The sequence below is a fragment of the Podarcis cretensis genome (genome assembly GCF_951804945.1).
Source record: "Podarcis cretensis genome assembly, chromosome: 11".
Taxonomy (NCBI): domain Eukaryota; kingdom Metazoa; phylum Chordata; class Lepidosauria; order Squamata; family Lacertidae; genus Podarcis; species Podarcis cretensis.
Window position 1 is genome coordinate 57,209,781 of NC_137180.1, and position 27,539 is coordinate 57,237,319.

General features: G+C 44.8%; 2 protein-coding genes across 6 annotated transcripts in view; one reads left to right on the plus strand and one right to left on the minus strand.

The window, feature by feature from the left end:
• The window catches only part of KATNAL2 (katanin catalytic subunit A1 like 2), a 39,633-nt gene extending 27,418 nt beyond the window's left edge, over positions 1-12,215 (minus strand). Inside the window, exons 1-3 of one of the 2 annotated variants that reach the window (XM_079994922.1) lie at positions 12,019-12,215; positions 2,930-3,000; positions 1,099-1,265 (exon numbers count right to left, since the gene is read on the minus strand). In XM_079994922.1, the coding sequence (XP_079851048.1) occupies positions 1,099-1,265; positions 2,930-3,000; positions 12,019-12,069 (289 nt within the window). In that variant the 5' untranslated portion in view covers positions 12,070-12,215. The remainder of the gene's footprint in view (positions 1-1,098; positions 1,266-2,929; positions 3,001-12,018) is intronic. The other variant, XM_079994923.1, reaches the window with a different exon arrangement.
• Positions 12,216-15,184: 2,969 nt separating this feature from the next.
• PIAS2 (protein inhibitor of activated STAT 2) overlaps positions 15,185-27,539 on the plus strand; it is a 45,312-nt gene continuing 32,957 nt past the window's right edge. For 2 of the 4 annotated variants that reach the window (XM_079994879.1, XM_079994880.1), the window contains exon 1: positions 15,185-15,310. Coding sequence is in view for 1 of the 4 variants with exons in the window: in XM_079994877.1 (XP_079851003.1) it covers positions 24,067-24,090 (24 nt within the window). In the remaining 3 variants the exon portion in view is untranslated. Of the gene's footprint in view, positions 15,311-23,929; positions 24,091-27,539 lie in introns of those variants that run through there. The other 2 variants (XM_079994877.1, XM_079994878.1) reach the window with 2 other exon arrangements.

Below are 27,539 nucleotides of genomic sequence, written 5' to 3' on the forward strand. Positions count from 1 at the left end.
GAGATTGGTATTGATGAACTGGAAGAGTAAATACATGATCCCCTTTAATCAATGACACAAAAACACCCACATCATATGAAAGGATTGCTTACAGATGTAGCCTTTTTTGGATAAATATATTGACACCTGGAATGAATTTCTACAGAATACAGTAGGTTACTAAGAATCAAATATATGTTAGGACAATAATGTATGGAAATGTAACTTATTATAGTTACTGTATTGCATTATAGCTTTATTATTGTACTTTAGCACTTTTCATTGCTTTATTTTCTATAACTGAAATTCTTTTAATATATTACTATTTATTTTTTTTTAAAAAAGTTGTCCTTCCCTATATCCAAATGTTTTAAACATGTATGCAACAACACGGACCACAATTGACTGGGAGGTTCTGCTCAAACCCCACTGAAACAAAAGGAAACCACACAAGTGCCTGGTAGGACCCTTGCAAAGCCTCCCTTCATCTCAGAAAGGTTTGCAAAGGACAACTTCCCGGGCAGTGAATTGCGTACATACATTCCATCCCATTACCGAGAAGGCCCTCTGCCTGATTCCCTGTAACCTCACTTCTCGCAGCAAGGGAATCGCCAGAAGGCCCTTGGAGCTGGACCTCAGTGTCTGGGCTGAATGATGGGGGTGGAGTCGCTCCTTCAGGTATACTGGGCTGAGGCCATTTAGGACTTTATAAAGGTCAGCACCTTTAATGCAGAATCGAAAGCGGCTATCACCATTCCAATTTGCATCCAGTTTGCACCCACAGCTCTGAATCCAGCAAGGGATATGCACACAGAAACCAGCTTCAGAAAGCCAGTGTGGCACAGTGGTTGAGTTTCAGACTGGAGTCTGGGAGTTCAAATCCCTACTCAGCCGTCAAGTTCACTGGGGTGATTTGGGGCCAGTCACATTCTCTCAGTTTAACCTACCTCACAGGCCTGTTATAAGGGTAAAACGAGGAGGAATGCTACCAACACACCAGCATGCCGTTGGTGTTAAAGAAAATTTGAAACACTAGTGGTAATAAGAAAATCTAAATTTTAAATCTGAAAAGAAAAAAAAAAAACCCACACACATTTATTCTGGAAATTAGCCACATACTGGTGTCTAAGGCTTTTTTGGTAATCTTTGGGTACTTCTGGAATTTGACATAGTAGTAGCTTTCGTATTCCATCAAAATAGTCTCAAGGTCAACATTGTCGCAAACTTCAAAGCGCCGCAAGCCCAGCTTCGTTTCTTGCTCCAATGCGTTTGCAGCATCGACATAACTGGGAATTACAGATTTGGGGGTTCAGTTTATTCAATTCTTATAACATTGTAGGGGGGGGGGAACCAAAACGCTTTATACAAAAAGAGGCGGGAAGGGGGAACGGCAACATAAAACAGGACCAGGATCATTGCATCATCACTGAAACTGTTAAGTACATCTACATCATCATCAACATCATCAACATCATCAACATCACCATCATCATCATCATCACTCTGATGTTGGTCTTTCCAAGTGGCTCCAACCCCCAAGCTGCCACTGGACAAACAGCTCTACCCAATAGCCACTATTTTGTGTGTACCTCCAACTGATGGCATCATAGCCTATTCCTGGAGTTGCCAAAATAGTGCTCACAAGGACCATGGACCCCTTGCCTCCTGCTTTCCACCCCATCCTGACACTGGCATTTTTAATATTTATTAGCTATACAGTGGTACCTCGGGTTACAAACGCTTCAGGTTACAGACTCCGCTAACCCAGAAATAGTACCTCGGGTTAAGAACTTTGCTTCAGGATGAGAACAGAAATTGTGCTCCAGCGATGCGGCAGCAGCAGGAGGCCCCATTAGCTAAAGTGGTGCTTCAGGTTAAGAACAGTTTCAGGTTAAGAACGGACCTCCGGAACAAATTAAGTACTTAACCCGAGGTACCACTATATATATGTTCTTATGGAACACAAGGTCCTTTCAATGACAGGCATCATGTGATAGTAGGCATCCCATCCAAACCTCTCATCACATGGCAAACACTCCATCCTTGAACAACAACAACAACAACAACAACAATAATGTATTATTTGTACCTCGCCCATCCGACTGGGTTGCCCCAGCCATTCTGGGAGACTTCCAGCATATATAAAAACATTTTAAAAAATTGAAACCTTTAAAAAAAAACCTCAATTACACAGAAAGCAGTGACAGACACCAACCTAGATGGCTTAAGAAGAGGATTAGACAAATTCAAGGAGGAGAGGGCTATCAATCGCTATTAACCATGATGGCTATGCTCTGCCGCCACACAGTTGGAGGAAACAATGCTTAGGAATACAGTGGTACACTGGGTTAAGAACTTAATTTGTTCCAGAGGTCTGTTCTTAACCTGAAACTGTTCTTAACCTGAGACACCACTTTAGCTAATGGGGCTTCCCAGTGCCGCTGCGCTGCTGGAGCACGATTTCTGTTCTCCTCCTGAAGCAAAATTCTTAACCCGAGGTGCTATTTCTGGGTTAGCGGAGCCTGTAAGCTGAAGCGTCTGTAACCCCAGGTACCACTGTACCTGTTGCTGGAAAATCATCTCCCACATTTTAACAACCCATCAGTCTGGTGACAGGTTCAACAGGCCAGCCAAACAAAGCATGTAATTAGGTCATTTGCCTGTGGAGCGTAGGAAACCCTTCCAGCTGACTAAGCAGAAAAGCTTTTCAAATATTAAGTCTTTGTCTAGGACACAAATTTACAGAGGATGCCCATAGTATACCTGGAAGAAAGCGCAGTAGAACTCTACAGGTTTTACTACGCAGCCAGAAAGGAAACAAAGTTTGCAATTATTTAGGGTTATATCTTTGCTAACCTATTTTTTATTATTATTGAACAAGAAAAACAGATCAGTAAAAACCAACAACAACAACACATGAATATTTGCTGGTAAGCAAAAGAAAACATACCCTTCATCCATTAAATAATGTAAAATCAGAATGAGGAGGTTTTTTCGACGGGCTTCTGATCGCATCTCTTCCTGGAAATAAAAAGAGGAAGTTTTAGAATATGATCCTCTTGTATAAGTCTATCGCTGTTGAGAAAGAACATAAGAAGAACCTGCCGAATGCAGCCAGTGTTCCATCTGGCCCAGAATCCAGTTCTCACAGTGGCCAACCAGATTCCTGTTGGAAACCTGCAAAGCACAGCCATCACTTTAATCAAAGTTTCCTGGAACCAGGGCTCTGTCATGTGTCCATGCAGCTTATGAGACTCTGAAGCAGCAATGGATAGCTTTTTTTAGCCTGACGGACACATTCTTTGCTGGGCAATTATGGCAGGTGGGGCAATGGATGTAAATTTAACATTTGTACTGTAGACTTCTTTCTGCCCATATTCAAACAACCATCTCTATCTTCCATCCAGGCAAGGAGTTCAAGGACACATCCCACCAGTTTTACACATGCAGCTTCCATTTACACTTGATGCGGGTGGCGCTGTGGGTTAAACCACAGAGCCTAGGGCTTGTCGATCAGAAGGTCGGCGGTTTGAATCCCCGCGACGGAGTGAGCTGCCGTTGCTCGGTCCCTGCTCCTGCCAACCTAGCAGTTCGAAAGCATGTCAAAAGTGCAAGCAGATAAATAGGTACCGCTCCGGTGGGAAGGTAAACGGCGTTTCCGTGTGCTGCTCTGGTTCGCCAGAAGCGGCTTAGTCATGCTGGCCACATGACCTGGAAGCTGTACACTGGCTCCCTCGGCCAATAAAGCGAGATGAGCGCCACAACCCCAGAGTCGGTCACGACTGAATCTAATGGTCAGGGGTCCCTTTACCTTTACACACGAAGTAAGGTTGCAGTCCTATACACCACTACTTGGGAGTAAGCCCATTAAGCGAGCAAATGTGTGTAGGATTCTATTGCAAAAGTGCAAGACTTACAGTCATTATAGTCTACATGAAGTAAGTTTTAGCTGCTATTTGACAGTGAAAACTGTTCATCATTTTTTAAAATAATCATTAGCTCATCTACTGGAATCTGGCTTTTCCAGAGGAACCAGAGAGCCATCTAGTGGCCCAGGACAGAAAGCTATTTTTCCATTCTGTGCATTTTTCAAAATGAGTACTGTATTTGTCTTGTACTTTATTAAATATGAGTAATACGGTAATTCCGAAACTATGCTAGGAGAGCTCACTAGTGTGCTGCAAAAAAAATGGCTAGCAATAAAGAAATAAGGTACCAGGAGCTCAAAGCACCCAGCCACAGAAAAGGATGCAACCTGCCGTTCAAGGAGGCTGCCCATTCCATCTGTGCATGACGCGCACAGTTCCACTCATGCAGTGGGACTCCCCCTTCCTTTCTTCCCCCTGTGTGCACCCTCAAAATCTGCTCCAGATGTTGAGGGTGTAGAGAGGCAGCAGATGCTGAGGATATATAAAGGAGGCTGCAGGGCAGAGGAGAGGACAGAAAAGTTCCGTTGCGCAAGCAGAGGTCTGCTGCATTAGAGGAACAGCAGCTTCGGATACGACCCAATCTTTTAAATAGCTTTTACATTTAATTGCTTTTATCGTCAACGTTTTTACCGTGAAATCACTTGGAGGTATGTTATGGGAAGTGACCCATATATAGAATCAAATATATAAAGTTGCACTCCTACGATTTTGAGATAAAGAAGGGGCAGCTACTCCCCATTTAAAGGGACACGGGTGGCACTGAGGGTTAAACCACAGAGCCTAGGACTTGCCGATCAGAAGGTCGGCGGTTCGAATCCCTGCGATGGGGTGAGCTTCTGTTGTTCGGTCCCTGCTCCTGCCAACCTAGCAGTTCAAAAGCATGTCAAAGTGCAAGTAGATAAATAGGTACCGCTCCTGCGGGAAGGTAAACGGTGTTTCTGTGTGCTGCTCTGGTTCACCAGAAGTGGCTTAGTCATGCTGGCCACATGACCCATAAACTGTACGCCGGCTCCTTCGGCCAATAAAGCGAGATGAGCGCCGCAACCCTAGAGTCGGTCACGACTGGACCTAATGGTCAGGGGTCCCTTTACCCTTTACCTTTACTCCCCATTTAAGGAAACACACAGCCTGCCTTGTAGCCCAGATATCTTCCATATGTGATCTGCACAATTCCTATTAATTATTCTGAGCGTCATGGGCCACTCACTTCCATCAGGATGGTTTAGCAATCCCAAATAGAGGAGGGAGGAGGAGGAGGAGGAGGAGGAGAAGTGGGAGGCTGGCTGCAAGGAATGGAAAATGGAGCTCTGCCCTTCATGACACCAGGTGTTGGGGAGAAGCAGCTCTGCCAACTCTCTTGATTCCCCCTCCTGCAAAGTCACGTCAGGAAGGGGGGAAGAACTGAGAACTGAGCAGGAGAAGGCAGCTGGAGTCTGAGGGGCAGGATACAGCCTCGTTGCCAAGACCCAGGTGCCCCCTCTGTCTGTAGTAGAGATTGGATGCACATTTGAAGCACAGCAGATCCGTAAGGCGAGAGAGTCTATGGAGTGAGGTCACTCTGCCTCATCTTTAAAAGCTTTGCAGGATGAGCATAGCCACTGTTGGGATATCTTTGTTGCTTCTGTCTGGCCCTGCATCTCTTGCCATGTTTGTGTACCTTGTGATGGGAAGTTTTGCTTCTGCACATGACTCTGGCAAACCGCTCTAAGCTGAAGCGTTCCTTCCTCACCCACCCTAGAATGTTTAGTTCACATTGAGTTCATGAAACACTGTACCCTGACCTGTTCTCAATGCATGGTTAACCACATCTACGGAATGCGATAGTTATGTTCTTTTAATTCTTGTTATATCAATCACTAGTAATAGTTTAATAAGGAGGTTTTCATACCTGTCCAATTCTGTGTTCCCTTTCCCAACCTTTAATCTATTGATGATTAATGCCTATATGCAACCCTTGCATTGTATTTGTGTTAACCAATCAGCAACAAGCACATATGTGGCAATGCTGTAATATTCAATAAAAGGGACTCCCCGAGACATCCTCGAGAGATGCCTCCCATATGACACTTGTCATTCGTCTGTCGTTTATTTCAACCCAACACCTTGGACCCCCTTATCGCTGCTGAGCCTGTACCGTGAATAAAGACCTCTTCTTTATTTTCATATAAGAGCTGCTGTCATCAGGCACTGGGACAGGAGCATAACACCGAGAACAATATTTAAGGTGTTTCTTTTTTAAAAGACCAGTGCTAACATAGACCTGCCAAAGACAGACATTGCCAATGGTTACCACAAAAGTGGTAGATCTTGTAGATGTGTGAAAGAATAGAAGCACTTAACGAGCAAAACATTACTTAAAATTCAGTTTAGGTTTATAGTGATTTACGCTCGCTTCTTTAATTGGTATGTAGAATGCCACCATCTTTACAGCCATTGGTATTTCAATAGATGTTTAAGTGTTTAAAGTTTAATAAGCTCCCATTCCTAGAACAAAAAATTGGGTGTAATTAAATTTTCAATTACTATAAAGGGTTTTTGGTCCATACAATTAATAAAAGCTTAAGGCACTTAAACAGGAGCTAGTTTTAAATGCTAAAAGTGCTTCCCTAATTAGCTTCAATGCTTACAGAGTATATTATTCATTTCTTAAAATGCCACACATAGTTTTTGCTGCAGCTGCCAAAAGATGAATTAGCGTGCAATCAAAGTTTTAATATTACGATCAGATAATTCCTCAAGGTTCTTTTTTTTTCTTTTAGAAGATGCTGATAGTTCTCTGCTTATTTTAAATGAGATGAAGTTGCGATGATAAACCTGCTTTGTTCTGCATTTATCATGGCCCTTGGAGAATTTGGTGCTGCCTTCCCATCTTTAAACAGGGCTCTGGCATCCCATTGAACATCTGATTAGCCAATCCAAAAGAAAGCAAATAGCATCACATGCACTAACCACACAGTGGTGTGTTAATATTCACCTACGTTTTGGATGAATGGGTCCTAAAAGTTGGCCAACCTGTCTTTTACTCAAGGCGGGGGGGGGGGGGGGACACGGGACTTTGCTTATTTTAAGGTCCACACTTCTACTTGTACATCCAAACTGCACATTAGTTTCTTTCTCTTAGACACAGTGCATTCTCGCTTGCTCTCAATTTCATCATGCATATAAGTCTAAGCCAATGCAACCAGACTGATGAATGCACATATCTACTAGAGACTGTGTACCATCACAGGCAGTTCTGAATGCACACAAACTGACTGCATCAATGGGATTTTTCACACTACCCAGTCAATATGGTTAGTCACCAATGTCAGATAATGCGCTCTAAGTGGGGCTACCTTTGAAGGTGACCCAGAAACTACAACTAATCCAGAACGCGGCAGCTAGACTGGTGACTGGGAGCGGCCGCCGAGACCACAGAACACTGGTCTTGAAAGACCTGCATTGGCTCCCAGTATGTTTCCGAGCACAATTCAAAGTGTTGGTGCTGACCTTTAAAGCCCTAAATGGCCTTGGTCATGTATACCTGAAGGAGAGTCTCCACCCCCATCGTTCAGCCCGGAAACTGAGGTCCAGCGCCAAGGGCCTTCTGGCAGTTCCCTCATTGCAAGAAGTGAGGTTACAGGGAACCAGGCAGAGGGCCTTCTCGGTAGTGGCGCCCTCCCTGTGGAACGCCCTCCCACCAGATGTCAAAGAGAACAACAACTACCAGACTTTTAGAAGACATCTGAAGGCAGCCCTGTTTAGAGAAGCTTTTAATGTTTGATTTATTACAGTATTTTACTTTTTTTTTTTTTTGGAAGCAGCCCAGATGGGCGGGGTATAAATAATAAATTATTATTATTATTATTATTATTATTATTAGGGCAGAGGGTTCCTAGTCATTTCCTAGCTGATTGGAGACTGGCGATAAGGAAAGCCAGTGATTTTCATACTTAATGAACTTCAAGGAACTATTTTCACATAATTTCATCTGCTGAAAACAATGCAAAAGGTTCCAAGGCATGTTCTAGAGTCTAGGCACTGATGTTGCCAACTTGAGGGGGGGGGGCTATCTGCAAACCGGAGAGAAACATTCTGGGCACCATACACAGCATACAACCAAGCACACAACACAACCTATCATACTGGCTACAAGAGAACTAATTTCACCAGGGGGAATGGGCACACGTGCAGCATGTTGGCAATCTGTAGAGCTAGCAGTCAGTTCACATAAATCTCAAGTCAGCTTTTGAGCTTCAACATCTACTTGTGAAAAACAAGAGTGGTCCCAGGCCCTTGAACACCTCTGCCCCAAAACAGGTCTCTGTAGCAGGGACAGGTCAGTAAGGGGGTAAGTGTGGTAAGCTACCTTTCAAGGAAACTTTACCACAAATGTCTCACTGAAGAATTCCAGTTAACAAATGACGCTGCTTAAAACCCAGTCATTTCAGCCCAACCCACAACTGGCCAAGTTATCAGGGACATGGCCTTTTCAGTTGTGGCACTGTGATTGCAGAATGGGGGGGTGGGGGGGAGAGAGAGAGAGAATCCTCTGCCCAAAATCCCTTTTTTGCAGTTTTTAGACATGCCATGAATACCGTTTTTGTCCTTCTCTGTGAGCAAATATTACTACATCTATGTCAACTCAGATTCTGTTTTAATACATTTCTGATACCAACTAAACCAGGTGAGCATAGCCTATGGGTCTCAAACCCTTGGTGACTTAGGGACTTCCCCTAAAGACAGACAGATTGAGTGGACAAGGCCAATAGTGCGCCCAATTGTCAAGAAGGCGGTTTCTGCGTGTGCTGTAGAGGAAAGGAGGGGCGGAAGGGTCTCCTCAACCTGGGGAGGTAGCTCATTTAGGAAAAGGAAAACTCTGATTCTAAACCTCCACTACCTTGTGGGATAGCTTTGTGAGAAGAAAAGGATGAGTAGTAAACCCTACACAAATCGGGATCGGAGTCCCTAACTAGCAATGTGATGAATCTCAGCCCAAGGCAAGAACACCCGACAGCCGCTCTCAGGAACAGGCTGCTTATACCTGCTGGCTTGGGCAGAGAGGGGGGTTTAAAGGGAGGGTGAATCCTGGCAACGTCCAGCCACGGAAAGTTTCCTTGCCGTGTTATGTAATGCTCTCCCTTGGGTGCCTCTGGGGATAAAGCAGCAAAGAGGGAGTCCAGAGCAAGGCCCATTGTGCTCAGAACAGGGAAAGGGACCAGATCCCAGCTAGGGGAGGCATGGCCAGATTAGCATGGCTGGGATGTTGTCCTGCTGCGTGGTAGGATAACCAGGTGAGGGTAGCTGATGGGTCTTAAACCCTCGGTGAGCTAGGGACTTCCTCTGCATGTGAAGACGGGCTATGGCGGATCAAGCGGATGAGACCAATAGGAGGTCCAACGGTCAAGAAGGTGGTTTTTGCACGTGCTGTAGAGGGAAGTGTGGGGCAGAAGGGGCTCCTCAACCTTGGAAGGTGGCTCACCTTGAAGAAGGAAAACTCTGATCCTGAAACTCCACTGCCGTGTGGGACATCTTTGGGAGAAGGGAATAAACCCTACACAAATCTGAAGCAGAGTCCCTGAAACAGTTGGATGGCGCCTTATATGCCTGTTAACGCCTCCTTTCAGCAATTCCTGCAGCCAAGGTGGTGCCAAATATATTGCTCTGCTTTTCTTTGGCCCACATCAGTGAGCCTGAGAGGGAGGTCTTGTTTTCTGGGCAGCTCAGGACGTCCAGACACACTGTCCAGGCTTATGTCCTGGGGAGGTCCCTTTGGTGCTGCTAACGCAGTGGTTTGGCTTTACCCCTGGAAGCACACTCCGTTTTCTCTTGAGACAGACAGATGCCAATTTTATTTTGTTACTGATATTACAAGTCACCGGGATTTTTTTTGGGGGGGGGGCTGTAGCTCAATGGCACAGTATCTGCTCTGCATGCAGAACACCCCAGGTTCAATTTCCAATAGCATCTCCAGGTACAGCTGTGAGTGAAACCTGTTCAAAACCCTGGAGAACTGCTGCCAGCCAGTGTTGACAATGAATTAGATAATTGCACCAATGATCCAATTCACTATAAGGGAGCTTCCTGCATTGCTATTTAGGGGAAAGGTAATAATGCACTGGCAGAACATCTGCTTTGCATGCACAAGGCCCCAGATTCAATCCCTGCAACTCCAGGTAAGACTGGGAGGGAACCCTCTCCATAGCTGTCAATGTTTCCCTTTTTTAAAGGGAAATTCCCTTATTCCGAATAGGATTCCTCGCAAGAAAAGGGAAAAGTTGATAGCTATGACCCTGTCTGAAATCCTGGTGAGCCACAGTCAGCCAGTGTAAACAATACTGAACTAGTTACAGATAGGTAGCCGTGTTGGTCTGCCATAGTCAAAACAAAATAAAAAAAATTCCTTCCAGTAGCAACCAACTAAGTTAGTTCTTGGTATGACCTTTCATGTGCATGCACACTTCTTCAGATCTGTATTTTGTTTTGAATACTGAACTAGGTGTGTCAATGGTCTCACTCAGTGTAAGGCAGCTTCTTATGTTCCTATAGATTTTACCCTGAAAGGCAGGAGTGTGAATCAGTAAAGCGAAAGATTTAATGAAGCATGCATTCTGCCACAGACAGACGATTAATCTGAATGTTGGAAGATTAAAGAAAGATTAATGAAATAGTTTTTTCACACAGTGCATTAAACTATGGAACTCACTCCTACAGAGGCAACGACAGCCACCAACTTGGATGGCTTTAAGAAGACGAGACAAATCCATGGAAGAGAGGGCTATTGATAGCTAGAAGCCACAATGGCTACACACTCTGCCCTTCACAATTGGGAGGTGGCAATGCTTCTGAATACCAGTTGCTGGGGACCACTATGGGGGAGAGTTGCTCCAGAGAAGCGGACACGGAGCAATGGATCCAAACTACAAGAAAGAAGATTCCACCTAAACATTAGGAAGAACTTCCTGACAGTAAGAGCTGTTTGACAGTGGAATTTGCTGCCAAGGAGTGTGGTGGAGTCTCCTTCTTTGGAGGTCTTTAAGCAGAGGCTTGACAACCATATGTCAGGAGTGCTCTGATGGTGTTTCCTGCTTGGCAGGGGGTTGGACTCGATGGCCCTTGTGGTCTCTTCCAACTCTATGATTCTATGATTCTATGTGCAACTGCTTCTTGCTGGTTTCCCAAAGGCATCCAGTCGGCTGCTACAAGAACAAGATCTTAGACTAAGTTGGGCCCCTAGCCTGATCCAGCTGGGCTCTTCTTATTTTCTTATGTTCTTACAGCAACGTCTCCTTGGAAAGACCCTCCTGGCTTGGCCTCCCCACCTTGCAAGAATGCAGAAATGATGTTATTTCGATTATTGAGAGCTGCTTTGAGCTCAGCACTTGCCATTGGAAAAGCAGAATACCATTTATTAAAACCACTCCTGTTTCATCATCACTTTTTCTCCTCCCATTAATGTTGATTAATGTTGAGGCAAAAGCCTCAGCGCCTAGGGCTTGCCGATCGAAAGGTTGGCGGTTCGAATCCCTGCGGCGGGGTGCGCTCCCGCTGCTCGGTCCCAGCGCCTGCCAACCTAGCAGTTCGAAAGCACCTCCGGGTGCAAGTAGATAAATAGGGACCGCTTACCAGCGGGAAGGTAAACGGCGTTTCCGTGTGCGGCTCTGGCTTGCCAGAGCAGCGATGTCACGCTGGCCACGTGACCCGGAAGTGTCTCCGGACAGCGCTGGCCCCTGGCCTCTTGAGTGAGATGGGCGCACAACCCCAGAGTCTGTCAAGACTGGCCCGTACGGGCAGGGGTACCTTTACCTTTACCTAATAATAACCCTTCATCTGAAGATCCTAGGACGGTTTAAAGATTTTATACATTTATATATACATTCAAACAGCTTGAATAATTATAACTTTGTTTGTGTGTGCGTGTTTGTATTATTCAGGCTGCTTAAACGTCAATATTGCCAACACCCAAAAACTTTTGCTCCTTTCTTGAGACTCAAGAAACCATCCATCCTGGGGCAGCGTTACTGCGCGTGCGCGTTCCAGTTCACCTGACGCATGCGCAGAGACAAAGCGCTGGGGGTTACCATAGTAACGGGGGGAAGCGAAACACAACGACGCCTACTCTTCCACTCACCGCCTCTTTGGCCTGATAAGTAGATTTCAACGTTTGGTAGGTTAGCTCCATCTCGTACAGGAGAAAAAATCCCTCCTATTCTCCTTTCGGGGCTTTATGAGGCGACACACGAAGCTCCGCGGCCTTGGCGGCGTCTTTCCCGAGGTGTAAAGCGTATAACCAATCAGTACCCCGGAACATACCACGGCTCAGCCAATAAGAGGCAGGAGGGCGGGATGGAAAAACTGACCAATCATGAGTTAAGCAAGGTTGGAAGGCAGAGAGGGAGAATTTAAAGCGCATGACTTCCCCGCAAAGAATCCTGGGAACTGTAGTTCGTTAAGGGTACTGAGAATTGTATCTCTGCGAGGCGGCAAAGCTATAGAAAGCCCAGGATTTTCTTTATTTGGGAAGAGGGAGTTGTGTGCTTTTAAATGCACATTTAATGTTCCTTAAATGTAAGCTTAGGACGCAGGTGGCGCTGTGGGTTAAAGCCTCAGCGCCTAGGACTTGCCGATCGAAAGGTTGGCGGTTCGAATCCCTGCGGCGGGGTGCGCTCCCGCTGCTCGGTCCCAGCGCCTGCCAACCTAGCAGTTCGAAAGCACCTCCGGGTGCAAGTAGATAAATAGGGACCGCTTACCAGCGGGAAGGTAAGCGGCGTTTCCGTGTGCGGCTCTGGCTCGCCAGAGCAGCTTTGTCACGCTGGCCACGTGACCCGGAAGTGTCTCCGGACAGCGCTGGCCCCTGGCCTCTTAAGTGAGATGGGCGCACAACCCCAGAGTCTGTCAAGACTGGCCCGTACGGGCAGGGGTACCTTTACCTTTACCTTTAAATGTAAGCTTAAACACGACTCTACAGTGTGATGCAGCAGGGGGGAAAAAGAAATAAAAAAAACTTCAATAATTCTTTTCTAGGCAGCATCGACAGAAGTATTGTGTCCAGATCAAGGGAAGTAATGTTGTTGTTGTTGTTGTTGTTTAGTCGTGTCCGACTCTTCGTGACCCCATGGACCAGAGCACGCCAGGCACTCCTGTCTTCCACTGCCTCCCACACTTTGGTCAAACTCATGCTGGTAGCTTCAAGAACACTGTCTAACCATCTTGTCCTCTGTCGTCCCCTTCTCCTTGTGCCCTCCATCTTTCCCAACATCAGGGTCTTTTCCAGGGAGTCTTCTCTTCTCAAAGTATTGGAGCCTCAGCTTCAGGATCTGTCCTTCCAGTGAGCACTCAGGGCTGATTTCCTTCAGAATGGAGAGGTTTGATCTTCTTGCAGTCCATGGGACTCTCAAGAGTCTCCTCCAGCACCATAACTCAAAAGCATCCATTCTTCAGCCTTCTTTATGTTCCAGCTCTCACTTCCATACATCACTACTGGGAAAACCATAGCTTTAACTATACGGACCTTTGTCGGCAAGGTGATGTCTATGCTTTTTAAATAGTCCCGCTCTATTCTGCCTTGGTCAGACAACACCTGGGATACTGTGCTGGGCACCACAATTTAAGAAGGATTAGAAATTGGAACATGTGCAGAGAAGTGCAAACAAGGTAATAAAGGCTCTGGAAACTAAGACTTATGAGGAACAGTTGAAGGAGCTGTGTATGTTTAGCCTGGAAAAGAGGAGGCTGAGAGGAGATATGATAGCCATCTTCAAATATCTTAAGGGCTGTCACAGGGAAGAGGGAGCAAACGTGTTTTCTCCTGCTCTGGAGGGTAGGACCCAAAGCAAGGGCTTCAAGTTAAAGAAAGGAGATTCAAACACAACATCAGGAAGAACTTTCTGACAGTAAGAGCTGTTCAACAGTGGAATGGACGTCCTCGGGAGGTTATAGACTCTCCTTTATTGCAGGTTTTTAAGCAGAAGCCATCTGTCATGTATGATCTAGCTGAAATCATACATGTATGCCAGCTTCCAACTCTACAGTTTTTGATTCTATGCTCTACTCCATAGGTAGGCAAACTAAGGCCTGGGGGACCAGATCCGGCCCAATCGCCTTCTAAATCCTGAGCACACTATCAATATGTGTAAGAGATTCAGGAACTAAGTATTTACCATCTCAAAGGAATGGCCAGGCTACCCAGAAAAGGCAATCAAATAAGGCATTATCAGGTATCCTGGCAGACAGGAGAGAAGCAACACACTCAAATTTCTGCTGGGAACCACCTCTTTCCATGATGTATGTATGATGTTTTGGGGGGTGGTCTTGAGCTACAAGGTAGGCAATATCAAGAGTCTATACAGTGGTATCTTGGGTTACATACGCTTCAGGTTATACACTCCGCTAAGCCAGAAACAGTGCTTCAGGTTAAGAACTTTGCTTCAGGATAAGAACAGAAATCGGGCTGCGGCGGCAGCAGGAGGCCCCATTAGCTAAAGTGGTGCTTCAGGTTAAGAACAGTTTCAGGTTAAGAACGGACCTCCGGAACGAATTAAGTACTTAACCTGAGGTACCACTGTATAAGAGCTTGTGGACCAATGTTCTGGGTTCCTCTCCTCCATCCCTGCATGTGGGGGACCTGTTGCAACAGTTTAATAAAGATCAGGCTTACTAGCTGCTTTGCTTCTCAATATTCTCTGGCTGGCCTCTGTATTTTTCTCCTAGCGATAGAGAAACCTACATAAAGACTCTATACAGGCTCTTGGATACCCATAAGGGAAAATGGAGCAGTTTTTTCTTATAACACCTTTGTACTTGTATTATTAAGCAAAAGCAAACATTAGGCAGTAATCCTAAGCATGCTTGCTGGGCGGGGCTCAATTGGCACTTACTTCTGAGTATACATGTTACTTAGGTTTGTACTTAGCTAATCATATGATATCTATAATTTAGGTTGCTGCTCCATTCCAAATAGGACATCATATTGGTAATATGGCAGGCAGTTAATGTTCCCTACAAATTACAGAGGCTCCAAATACACAGAATATATTATTTTACTTAATTAAGCCTCATGGCAAGTCATGCCAAATTTTAATCAAGAGCCAGCTGAAACAACTCAAGGAATAAAATCTTTAAATAGATAACACCTGCAAGTGCATATTTAGAGGTCAACAGGCTGGGAAGGTTTGCCTTCAGTTTCCAAAAGAAAAATCTGATCAGAGGTTTTTGAGAAACGAGGTATGTATTCTCTCTTTCCAATGGTAATTCATACCTGCAATGCCTTTTCTTTAACTCTTTTCTTCCAACTCCAGGTCTACTGAAACAAAAAGGACGAGAAGAAAGATAAACGGAGGAATCCCTGGAAGGTTAAGGCAGTGTTTCAGAATATTAAAAGTTAGTAGTAAAAGAAAAGGCTGCTAAAGCCACTTACATTTGAGGTGAGCGAAAACAGTAGCTACAAAGTCTTATACAGGTGTAAAGAAAAGTAATGGAAAACTCGAAATAGAATTGTGTATAATTGTGGCATGTAACCTTTGAGGGGGGGGTACTATAAAACTAACTGTGGGCTGAATCCTGTGCACTCTTACCTGTGAGTAAACTCTGTTGTGCCTACTCCTGTTTGCTCTGCATCCAGTACAGTCCCAGCTTATTTGGGAAGCAGTGTATGTACAATATTAGCCAAAATTCCTTATTTCTGCTTTCCTTTCTTATGAAATAATATGCATTGATGAATTACCCACACAAAAAAAATCAGTTTTGATCTATATTGAGATAAAGTTGCGCTTTAAGCTGGTAATTTGTGCACATGGCACAACCACAGTGGAATTTACTTTGGAGTAATTTCCAAAGAGGGGAAGAGGTTTCTTTGAAAAGTTGGCACAGAAGTAGATAAGAGTGTGTGTATGCTGGGGATTGTTTATTAAGATATTCTTTATTGGTTTTTCAAGGTTTTGCATTGCTTGAGTTTTAGTATTTGCTTGTGGGAGATTGGAAGTCATTTTGGTGTTTTAGTAGAAAACGTTTTGGTGTATAGTAGAAAAACAGAAAAACTCAGAGTAAACCCATTTAAATGAATGGATTTTAGTCACATCCATCACTTTCAGTTGGTGTATGACAACAATGAATGTAGCCCTCTGAAGCTACTCAGGGAAAGAAGTTAATGGGGTCAAAGTGCCCTGAAAATTTCAGTTTGCTACTCTGTTGCAATACAAGAAAAAGGAAAATGTTTTGTTAACTAAGTCATTGTATGATGATGTCATTATGAATCAATTATGTGTCCAGATTGAGAAAATTACAGTGTCATAATAGGTCCAGGTTCTTGAAAACCTGAACTGTGGAAGAATAAATAAATAGTATAGATCAGGAATATTTATGTGACTGTATGCGATTTTCATACTGCTCTTTATGCATTGTTTAACTGGTGTATATATTGAGCCTTGCCTGAAGAACCGGTATGGTATACCGTGGTACCTTGGTTCTCAAACTTAATCTGTTCCAGAAGTCCATTCCAGAACCAAAGCATTCCAAAACCAAGGTGTATTTCCCATAGAAAGTAACATAAAATGGATTAATCCGTTCTAGACTTTTAAAATCAACCCCTAAAACAGCAATTTAACATGAATTTTACTATCCAACGAGACCATTGATCTATAAAATGAAAGCAATAAACAATGTACTGCAGTCACACTATCAGTAGCTGAACTGGGTTCCACATACAGTCATACCTCGGGTTACAGACACTTCAGGTTGCATCCGGTACTGAAACCCAGAAGTACCGGGATGGGTTACTTTCAGATTTTGGGAGTCGCACATGCGCAGAAGTGCTAAATCGCGCTTTGTGCATGTGCAGAAGCACCAAATCGCAACCCATGCGTGTGTAGACGTGCCGTTGCGGGTTGTGAATGCTGTGGTTTGCGAATGTGCATCCCGCACAGATCACGTTCGTAATCCAAGCGTCCACTGTAGTCACAAAAACAAACAAAAAAGAGCCGCAAAAACGCAAAATAAATAGCAAAAACAGTCAGACCTCAGCATGGCACTCAAATCGGCATTCAAATTGGAAGTGTAACACTCAAAAGTGAGCATGTTCAGCTTCCGAAAAAAGTTTGCAAACCAGAACACTTATTTCCAGATTTGCAGTGTTTGGGTTCCAAGTTGTTTGAGTACCAAGGCGTTTGAGAACCAAGGTACCACTGTACTAGATATTGTCAAATCTGGTCCATAATTCCTGTTCAGGAAAGATCACAAGGTGACCTTTAGCCACTCTCAGTAATATCTCTGGGCATCATGGGATTGTTGGCTGGGTGTGGGAGACACCCAGACTTGTTTACTGGAAAAGTGGGGTTTTAAAGAAAAAAAATATGCTTCTTTGCATCTTAATGATGATTTGGAATGAATAATTATCATGCGGCTCCTGTTTCCATGACTATATTTTTCCTATGGCTGTTGTAGACTTGCTTCTAAGGAAGTGTGCATAGGACTGCAGTATTCTAGTCTTAATATGTAAAACTGAAAATCTGTATCCACTTAAAAAAGAAAGACCTTGTAATTAAAAAGATAACAGCTTCAAAATGTGACCGGGCAGTAATTCTGCATTCATTGCCATGAAGAATAAAATGTGTTTTTATTCTTTGCCTCGTTTAAGCAGAAAAGTGCCTATGTTACGTATTTGGTATTTGTGTTTGTTCTTCATAGTAATCAATAATAATTACCACCATGCTCCACTGTTTCCTTATTGTTATGGTAAAATCTGGGTGCGAGGCTGCTCTGCCACCCAGCTCGTCGGACTAAGTCCACGGGTCCCTGCGGAAGAAAATGAGCTCAGCCGGAGACAGGAGCAAGCTGCAGAAGATCCAAGTTTATTGCGCAACAGGTTCAAGGCGAGATTGAACAGCGAGAAAGGGGTGACATGAACTTTTAAAACTTCCCTCCATGTCCCAGAATACAGTGCAAAATACATCCCAGTTACATCATGAATACATTAAGAAGAGGTTGGGTTACACAGGATTAACATATGGAGGAGGGAGGGGGAATATGCAGAGCTGGAGATATGCGCAGATAAGCACATCCTGAGTACCAGTGATGAGAAGACAATGGTCCATGTATGCATAGTCTGCCACCTGGCATTGCCCGGAGGGAAGGCTTGGCAGAGTGATTTGACAGGATTAGGGTCTTGACACCTTGCTTGAGGGATTATGGAGGACAGGGGAGGTGTCATGGAGTCCTAGAGAAATTGAGCAAATTGGCACGTTGATTTTCTATGAATTTTATAGATTTTAGTCCCTTTTGACATTGACAATTGGACTCGGAAATAAATGGATATATTATAGCAAAGAAGGTGAAGAAGACATGCCCCCCCTTCCGTATCACTTATTCATTAGAATCCCAGTTTCTGACAACACCCATATGTTTCAACAATATTTGAGGGGCAGGAAATCATTGCCTTTAAAATCCCTGGAATCAGCTTGAGGGCCACTTCAAATAATTTTGATTTTCAGCATAGGCAGAATCCCAAAACACAGTGACATCATTGTGGCTCTACACAGCTGCAAGAACAAAAGCTCTTTCCAGCTGGGTCCAAGGACATGAGTGCTATGTCTTCCTAAACTCATGTGGGAATAGCAGTTAAAGTGTTCTTGCCACTGAACAGAGCCCCAGGCATGCATGGCTGCCCATGGACATGATATTGCATATGGCTATGTACACATTAGAGGGACGCGGGTGGCGCTGTGGATTAAACTACAGAGCCTAGAACTTGCCGATCAGAAGGTCGGCGGTTTGAATCCCTGCAACGGGGTGAGCTCCTGTTGCACAGTCCCTGCTCCTGCCAACCTAGCAGTTTGAAAGCACGTCAAAGTACAAGTAGATAGACTTCCGGGTTGGCGCCATCGCCGAATGGCGGACTCCCTCCGAGCTCCGGAGGGAGCCTGCTCGGCAGGGGCTGGGTCCTACCGCGCCGGCGACGCGGCGACCCTCAAAAACCATGGGCGCTGAAACCCATGGACATGGTGACTCGGCTGGCACCTTTTGCGCCCCCCCGACCCGCAAAGGAGCCTTTTTAAAGGCTGCGGAGCGGGTGACAGGGGGGGGGTGCTTTGAGTCCTTCGCTTCCCCTGCCGAGCGAAGCCGCATGCCATTCGACGGAGAGCGCTGACTTCTTCTATTGAAAATCTGGACTTTAAAGAATAACCCGTGAGTAATCGGAACCTGGACTAAAAAGGGGGATAAATTTTTTTAAAATCCGGAGCGAGCGGGGGAGGCGCAAAAAGGAAGTCAGCCCCCCCGCTGTAGAAGAGTTAAAGCAAAGGATTTGACAACTAAGATCGAGTCCAACCCTACTTTGACAAAGTTATTAACTTCGCGAGGGAAAATCATAAGACTGAGCTGGAGGAGAAAGGTGGAATTGAATTGATTAAAAAGCAACACCCCCCCCCCCCGGAACCCTGGGAGCGATTTGTGAGAGCGCCGGGAGAAGAGAAATAGAGGTTTTGACAGCTGTCAAAGAGCTGTCAAAGCGGAAGAATAAAATAGAGAACTTTGTTACGAGGACTTTGCCGGTTACATTTGTTACAAATTGGATATAAATTGTTACAAACAAGGAATAACAAGTTATTTTGACTGGTGGACGTGATCTGGAAGGGAATTTAGTTATTGCAAACCACCTAGAGGAGCCGAGGGACATTACAAGTATTGTTGGCGTGGAATTTGACCAGAACTTTCTATCTCCTGGGAAACTGCAGAAATGGAATACTATTTTGTCTACAGAGGTCTACGCACTAAAGGAGACAATAGATTTATCTATTGAAGAATGAAAGGGACTTGACGTAATGTTTTGTTCTTGAATAACAAGCCTCTGCAGAGGAATTAGAAGCTTTTGGAATTGGAACATTTGTGCAGGAGAGCAGGGGGAAAAAAAAAAGGAGGAGTGAGATCAACAAGAACAACAAAAATAATAAGAACTGGACAAAGCTGGAAGTGGGAACATTTGGGACATCCAGATTTGACAGGTTTAAAGAAATAAAATTGGAGCTTTTACTCCTAGATATAAAAATCTGGATGGAAGAAATGGGCCTTTTTTGAGACAGACTCCTTCCAAGATTGGACATTCGAAATTAAAGAGGACTGGGAAAGGACTATGATTTAGAGAGATGTGGGAACTCCAGGAAGACATCAGATGTCAAGGAACATTGGGAACGCAACCGGGAAAGGGGGGAGGGAAATTTGGAATCCAAAGGGTGTAAAATTATTATTTTTATTTTTCTTCTATTTTAATCTGTATTGCATATTAAAGGGGGGAACTCGCGGAAGGGAACAGGTCGATTTTAGGGGATGGGAAAATATTTTTAAAATTGAGTCAATGATAATAAGTTTAAATTTGGGATAAGAACTTGCTGATTTTTTTTTTTTGTTTATTTGTAAGAATTGGAATACAGGAGGGGGAGGGGAGGGGAAGTCCCGAAAAGATGTTATTTGGAAAAAGATTTTAAAATTGGATGTTTTTTTTGTTGTTTTTTTTATTTTGTTGTAATTGGAAAATCTTAATAAATATCATTTAAAAAAACAAACAAAGTACAAGTAGATAAATAGGTACCACTGCGGTGGGAAGGTAAACGGCGTTTCCGTGCGCTGCTCTGGTTCGCCAGAAGCAGTTTACTCATGCTGGCCACATGACCTGGAAGCTGTATGCCGGCTCCCTCAGCCAATAAAGCGAGATGAGCGCCGGAACCCCAGAGTCGGCCACGACTGGACCTAATGGTCAGGGGTCCCTTTACCTTTACGTACACATTAGTGGCTAGAAACACAGCAAGGCTGCATTTCAACTTCCTTTTTTTATAGAATCATAAGAGTTGGAAGGGACCCCAGGAGTCATCTAGTCCAATCACTTGCAATGTAGGAATTGCACATATTTAAGAGTTCCCATATTTGGGGGAGGGAAGGAGCAAGGAAGAAAGAGTTTACCAAATCAACCCAGAAGAATTGAGGGCTGTGATGGGTAGCAAATAGCAAATTTGCTTCAAGGGGGAAGAATGTGAGACAAAACACAGATTTGTGTATCCCGCTATTTTGACCATAACTCTGTTGTTGAGGAAAAAGTAATCTTGTGGCATCTCAAAGGCAGACTTATACCTTTAAAACACAGTCAAAGCACATTACCCTCCCTCTAATGACGGTGATATAATAATAACATATAGTTTAAGGTCTGTTAATGTTTTTTTAATGACTGGGGTCCCCCCAAATGTTTTCAACTGTTCATATTTTGTCTTTAAGTCGCCTTGAGTATCTGTTAGGGGAGAAATGATGGGTATAAATAAATTATTGCTAACATTAATATTCTGGACACTCTAGTTGCTGGGAAAGTAACTCTGTGAGGGGGTGAACTGCAGTGCCCAATTTTGGAAGAATGTGGTTTGAATAGGATTACTGTAACAATTTGTATCATGTGTTAATCTATCTACCGGTAGTTTTGATTCTATATTTAATTGCTTTTTAATCAAGAGTTCTGTTTCTAGCGGTTCCTATATGTTTTGTCTGTAAACCGCCTTGAGTCCCTAGCAGGGGAAAAGGCGGGGTATAAATAAATATACTATGCAATAACCACCAACTGATGCCCGTGTGCCACATCTTGTGATTGATGTGGGGAGTGGCTTATCTGCTCCCCCTATTTTATTTGGGTACACACCATAGCTGTCAACCTTCCCTTTTTTGCGGGAAATTCCAGCGCCGCTTCCCGCTGCTATCCCAGATTGTTAGATATCCCGTAGACTGTCCCCAGGACAGGTGAGGCTGCTGATCCCTTATTTTCAAATCTGAAAGTTGACAGCTATGGTTCACACCCCTGATAACAACACTGTTAATAATTCTGGGTGCTGTATAGTGGTACCTTGGTTCTCAAATGCCTTGGTTCTCAAACTCCAAAGTGTTCTGGTTTTTGAACGTTTTTCAGAAGCTGAACACCCGATGCGGCTGTCGTTTATTGTTTCCAGGGCACCTGCACCAATCAGAAGTTGTGCCTTGGTTTTTGAACATTTTGGAAGTCAAACGGACTTCCGGAATGGATTAAGTTTGGCGCTTTTGTTTTTGCTATTTATTTTGCATTTTTGTTTTTGAAGCTTTTTCAATTAATTTGTTTTTGTGACTGTGTGGGACCCAGTTCAGCTACTGATTGATTGATTGTGTGACTGCGGAAATGGATGAAAGCCCCCCCCCCCATCCAAACAATGACTATCACCAGTGCAGGTAAGAAAAAAGAATAATTTTAAATTTTATCTACAATACTGTCTTAATTATTTTATAGTACAGTGGTGCCCCGCAAGACGAATGCCTCGCAAGACGAAAAACCCGCTAGATGAAAGGGTTTTCCGTTTTGGAGGCGCTTCGCAAAACGAATTTCCCTATGGGCTTGCTTCGCAAGACGAAATGTCTTGCGAGTTTTTCCGACTTTCCCCCCTTCCCTCCCCTTTTTCTAAGCCGCTAAGCCGCTTATCCGCTAAGCTGATAAACCGCTAAAAGCCGCTAAACCGCTAATAGCGCTAATCCGCTAAGCCGTCAATGGGCTTGCTTCGCGAGACGAAAAAACCGCTAGACGAAGAACGGATTCTTTTCGTCTTGCGAGGCACCACTGTAAAGGTAAAGGTACCCCTGCCCGTACGGGCCAGTCTTGACCGACTCTGGGGTTGTGCGCCCATCTCACTTAAGAGGCCAGGGGCCAGCGCTGTCCGGAGACACTTCCGGGTCACGTGGCCAGCGTGACAAAGCTGCTCTGGTGAGCCAGAGCCGCACACGGAAACGCCGTTTACCTTCCCGCTATAAAGCGCTACCTATTTATCTACTTGCACTTAGGAGTGCTTTCGAACTGCTAGGTGGGCAGGAGCTGGGACCAAAGGACAGGAGCTCACCCCGCCGCAGCGGGGATTCGAACCGCCGACCATGCGATCGGCAAGTCCTAGGCACTGAGGTTTTACCCACAGCGCCACCCGCGTCCCTAATTATTTTATAGTGTTGTTGTTGTTGTTGTTTAGTCGTTTAGTCGTGTCCGACTCTTCGTGACCCCCTGGACCAGAGCACGCCAGGCACTCCTGCCTTCCACTGCCTCCTGCAGTTTGGTCAAACTCATGCTGGTAGCTTCGAGAACACTGTCCAACCATCTCGTCCTCTGTCGTCCCCTTCTCCTTGTGCCCTCCATCCTTCCCAACATCAGGGTCTTCTCCAGAGAGTCTTCTCTTCTCATGAGGTGGCCAAAGTATTGGAGCATCAGCTTCACAATCTGTCCTTCCAGTGAGCACTCAGGGCTGATTTCCTTCAGAATGGAGAGGTTTGATCTTCTTGCAGTCCATGGGACTCTCAAGAGTCTCCTCCAGCACCATAATTCAAAAGCATCCATTCTTCGGCGATCAGCCTTCTTTATGGTCCAGCTCTCACTTCCATCCATCACTACTGGGAAAACCATAGCTTTAACTATACGGACCTTTGTTGGCAAGGTGATGTCTCTACTTCTCAAGATGCTGTCTAGGCCTGTCATTGCCCTTCTCCCAAGAAGCAGGCGTCTTTTAATTTCATACAGTACATTAATTATTGCTTTCATTTTATGGTCTCGTTAGATAGCAAAATTCATGTTAAATTGCTGTTTTAGGGGTTGGTTTTAAAAGTCTGGAACGGATTAATTCTTTCGATGGGAAAACGCGCCTTGGTTTTGGACCGGTTTGGTTTTCGAACGGACTTTCGGAACGGATTAAGTTTGAGAACCAAGGAACCACTGTAAGAGTTTTGCTGCTGTGAGGGGAGCCCCTCCGTGAGGGGGTGGACTACAGCGCCCAGAAACCTTTGCGAGGACGTGCTCCGAACGAGGCTTTTACTCGGCGGGTTCTCCCAGCTTAGCACCAGAGGGGTTGAAGGACGGGCCTTGCGCGCGCCCCCCTCCCCCCTCCCCACGCAGAGAAGCGGACTAGGCGAAACGGGCGGGAAATCAGCGTCGGCTTGTGTAATAACAAGGCACCGCGATTCCCCCTCAGAACCTCGCCCCCTCCCCAACCATCACAGCAGGAGGGGCGTGGCCCCGCCGAGGCCCCGCCTCCCGCGTCACGCGCCGGCCGTCGTGCCGCCAGAGGAGGAGTGGGGGCCGCTCGGAGCGTGCAGGATGGTGGCGGCGGCGGCGGCGGCGGCGGCGGCCGAGGCTGAGCCAGGCGGCGGGTAGAAAATGGCGGATTTCGAGGAGCTGAGGGTGAGGAGAACCTCGGTGGCGAGGTTGAGGGCGCGCTCCCCGCGGCTTTTCTCTCGGGGCCGACACTTCCCGGTCCTTGAAGGGCTTAGGCCGGCAAGCATCCTCCCTCCCTCCCTCCGTCCCCTTCCCCACGCGGGAGGAGGCCCTTGGTCCGCGCCGGCCTCCCTTGCCTCGTGCCATTTCCACGCCGCCGCGCTAGCAGCGTCCCCGTTAACCGGCCCGCGAGGAGGCGCCTCCCGTCGCCTCAGCGGACAGTTAACGGCTCGCAAGTCGCGGCGTGAAAGGGCAGCTGCCGCCGGGGTCCCGCCGGGCTGAGGAAAGCGGCTTGCGGGAGGCTGGCGCCTTTTTCTTCCTTGGAATCCGGTTTCACTCCCGCTTCTTTCTTCCCCCCCTCCCCCGCCCCAGTTTTTGTAGCCTACATAGCTTTCCCTCCCCCTGAAATAAGTCCTTTTCTTTACGATCTGCCTCGGTTTTTTTTCCAAAGCGCACCCCCCCTCTCTCTAATCCTCCCTCTCCTGCTTAAGCCTCTTTGTCTCCTCTGCGAACGACCCCGACTCAAGAGAGCATCCTGCGACAGACAACCCCCATCTCTGGGCACAACAAAGCGCGCCTTTGGGTCTCGAAGCCACTCGTGGTTCCCCCCTGATCGCTCATGTGGTTTCATGTTTCTCTCTTCCACCCTTCCCTTCGGCATCTCTCTCTCTCTCTCTCTCTCTCTCTCTCTGACACTTTCCAAGGTTTGGTTGGCGCCCGATCGCCGAAATCACGGCCCCCTTCCATCTTTGCATCTCTCCTCCTCCCCAGCTCCTTTGAATGTAGCTCCTCTCCCGCTGCATTTATTTATTTTTTCTTCATGTGACAGGGTTTGCAGTGCCTCTTTCTGCACCCTCTCAGATCTGCTTGTTCCTATCCTTGAATTTTGTCCTTGCAAAGCTGTTCCTCTTCTCCTGTGAATACTGTTTTTCTTCCTCACCTTGACATTTCATGTAGGTACAGTAGATCTTTTTTTTAATCCCACATTTCAGGGTCAGACTATTATATGAACATCCCTCTTTAATTCTCTACTGTATTGCCTTTTTTTTCTTTCTTAAATGTCCATTCGCCCTTTCAATTCCTTCTAGGTTTGGCAACCACTTGAGCCAAGCTCAAGATCTGTTGCAAGCACTCTAAACCACTGCACTTTCTGTTTTTTCTTTTTCTGTGCCATCCTCCCATTCATCCATTTCCCACCCTTTCCAAATATTTATTGCCTGCTTTTGTTTTCCTAGAAAAATTGGCTCTGCATACAGCACCAGATCCCATGTAGGTCTTCAGCTACTAAGCTATTATATTTATTAGTATAAAAGCATCATTATTTCATAAGGACTTACATCTAGGTAAAAATATATAGCACTGGGCTGTTGCGTTTGTTTATATTTTGGGGACCCATGACCACAAGATATTTTTCTTAACCAGTAAGAAAGCCTTCGGTAATTTGCTGTTATTTATATTATTCATTTATTTTATTAAAAAAATATGAATAGGTTCCCATAAAACATCCAGAAGCAATTTAACAATAAAAATATACATATATATTCAATCCAATACAGATACAACTGGGGGGGGGGAAATCTTCATTCAAGAGATTTATTGGAAGTGTAAATTACTCAATAGGCAATGAAAAGACAGTAAAGAAGGTAGATAATGGGAGGGAGTTCTAAATGGTATGTGCCACCACACTGAATGTTCTATTCTGACACTGTACAGAATGGGCCTCCTGATGGGATGGTACAGTGGTGCCTCGCAAGACGAAATTAATTCGTTCTGCGAGTTTTTTCGTCTTGCAAATTTTTCGTCTTGCGAAGCACGGATTTTGGAAAAGCTTCAAAAATCACCAGAGTCTTCAAAAACCTCAAAAAAGGCTACCACACCGCATGCTATGAGTTGCTCCTCGAAGTCAAGTCACAACTGCACCCCCTGAATGCACCCTGGGTATTAACGGTTTTAAGAAAAAGGAAACAAACTTGCAAGACGTTTTCGTCTTGCGAAGCAAGCCCATAGGGAAATTCGTCTTGCGAAGCAACTCAAAAAATGAAAAACTCTTTCGTCTTGCAAGTTTTTCGTCTTGCGAGGCATTCATCTTGCGAGGTACCACTGTATCTTGAAGAGTCCCTCTCCTACAGAGCAAATTACTGATTGGGTATATAAGAGGTGAGGTGATCTTTGAAGTATGTTGATCACAAACTGTATAGGACTTGTACACCAGCCTGGTATCTAACTGTCAGCCAGTGCTTTAAGCAATGACATAAAATGATGGTAATATTCTGCCCCAGGGAGCAGTTGAGCAACCTTGGGGCCAGTCCACATAGGGTACACTGCAGCAGTCCAGTCTCGAGCTTACCAGCACATGGATGGCAACGATCAGGCTGTCCTGGTCCAGAAGCAGCCATAGCTGTCTCTGTCACCTGAAGCTGGTAGAAGGTAGTTCTAGCAACTCAGGCTACCTGGTCTGCTAGTGACAAGAGATGGATCCAGGAGTACCCTGCAGACTTTGACCCGGCTCCTTGAGAAGTATTATGACGTCGTCCAAAACAGGCAATTGGTTACCTATAATTTAGGAGTTTGAGGGACAAAATAACACACATGGATTGTGGCAAGATCCTAAGTTAAACCTCATTAAAATGTATTTTGGATCTTATACCACATATGACTGAATAAATTTTATCTGGATTTGTTTCTTGAGCTGGTGTAGACTGAGTTGGAGAAACTGTTATTATAAATACTTACTTTGGCATACTTTTTTTTTAGTGTTGAATAAAAAATAATTTGCACTAAATTTGTATATATATATAAGTGGGGCATGGGGGGGGGGAGAAAGAAGCATAAAGATAATTTGAAAGACTTGTTTTCTTGCATCAGATAGTTTCCCTGCCCTTGATAATTTCGTCTGTCTTTAAAGTTTGCTAAGATATACCTGATGAAACGTTAGTATTTGAGGTATAGTTTTTGGAAAGTTTAAGATTAGGCTAATCTAAGAAACTTCAGAAAGAATGTAAAGGCTATAGATACAATACAATTCTGCCTATATGTGCCATTGGTTTTATTTGTTGTCTGAAAATTCTATCAAGTGATTTCTTCCCCTTCTAAAATATGTATCCCACAGAGCTTTAAATATTCAAAACATTTCATTGATTCAGATTTATTCTGTTGGTTGTGTCAACTATGTCAGCACCAGTTTATTTTAACAGCAGAAGATCTTAGAAGCATGGAAGGAGGTGATATATTCAGCACTTCATTGCTTGTGTTTGCCTCTTCATAGTTCATTAGCACTCCACTTCATAGTATTTTGTTGAAGTACCATCCTTCCTGTGATATTCTGTATATTTTAATATATATATTATATAAAACATGTTTAATTGTTATAAATTATTCATTTTTTGTGTTTAGCTTGTTTCTATTTTAGCTGTAAG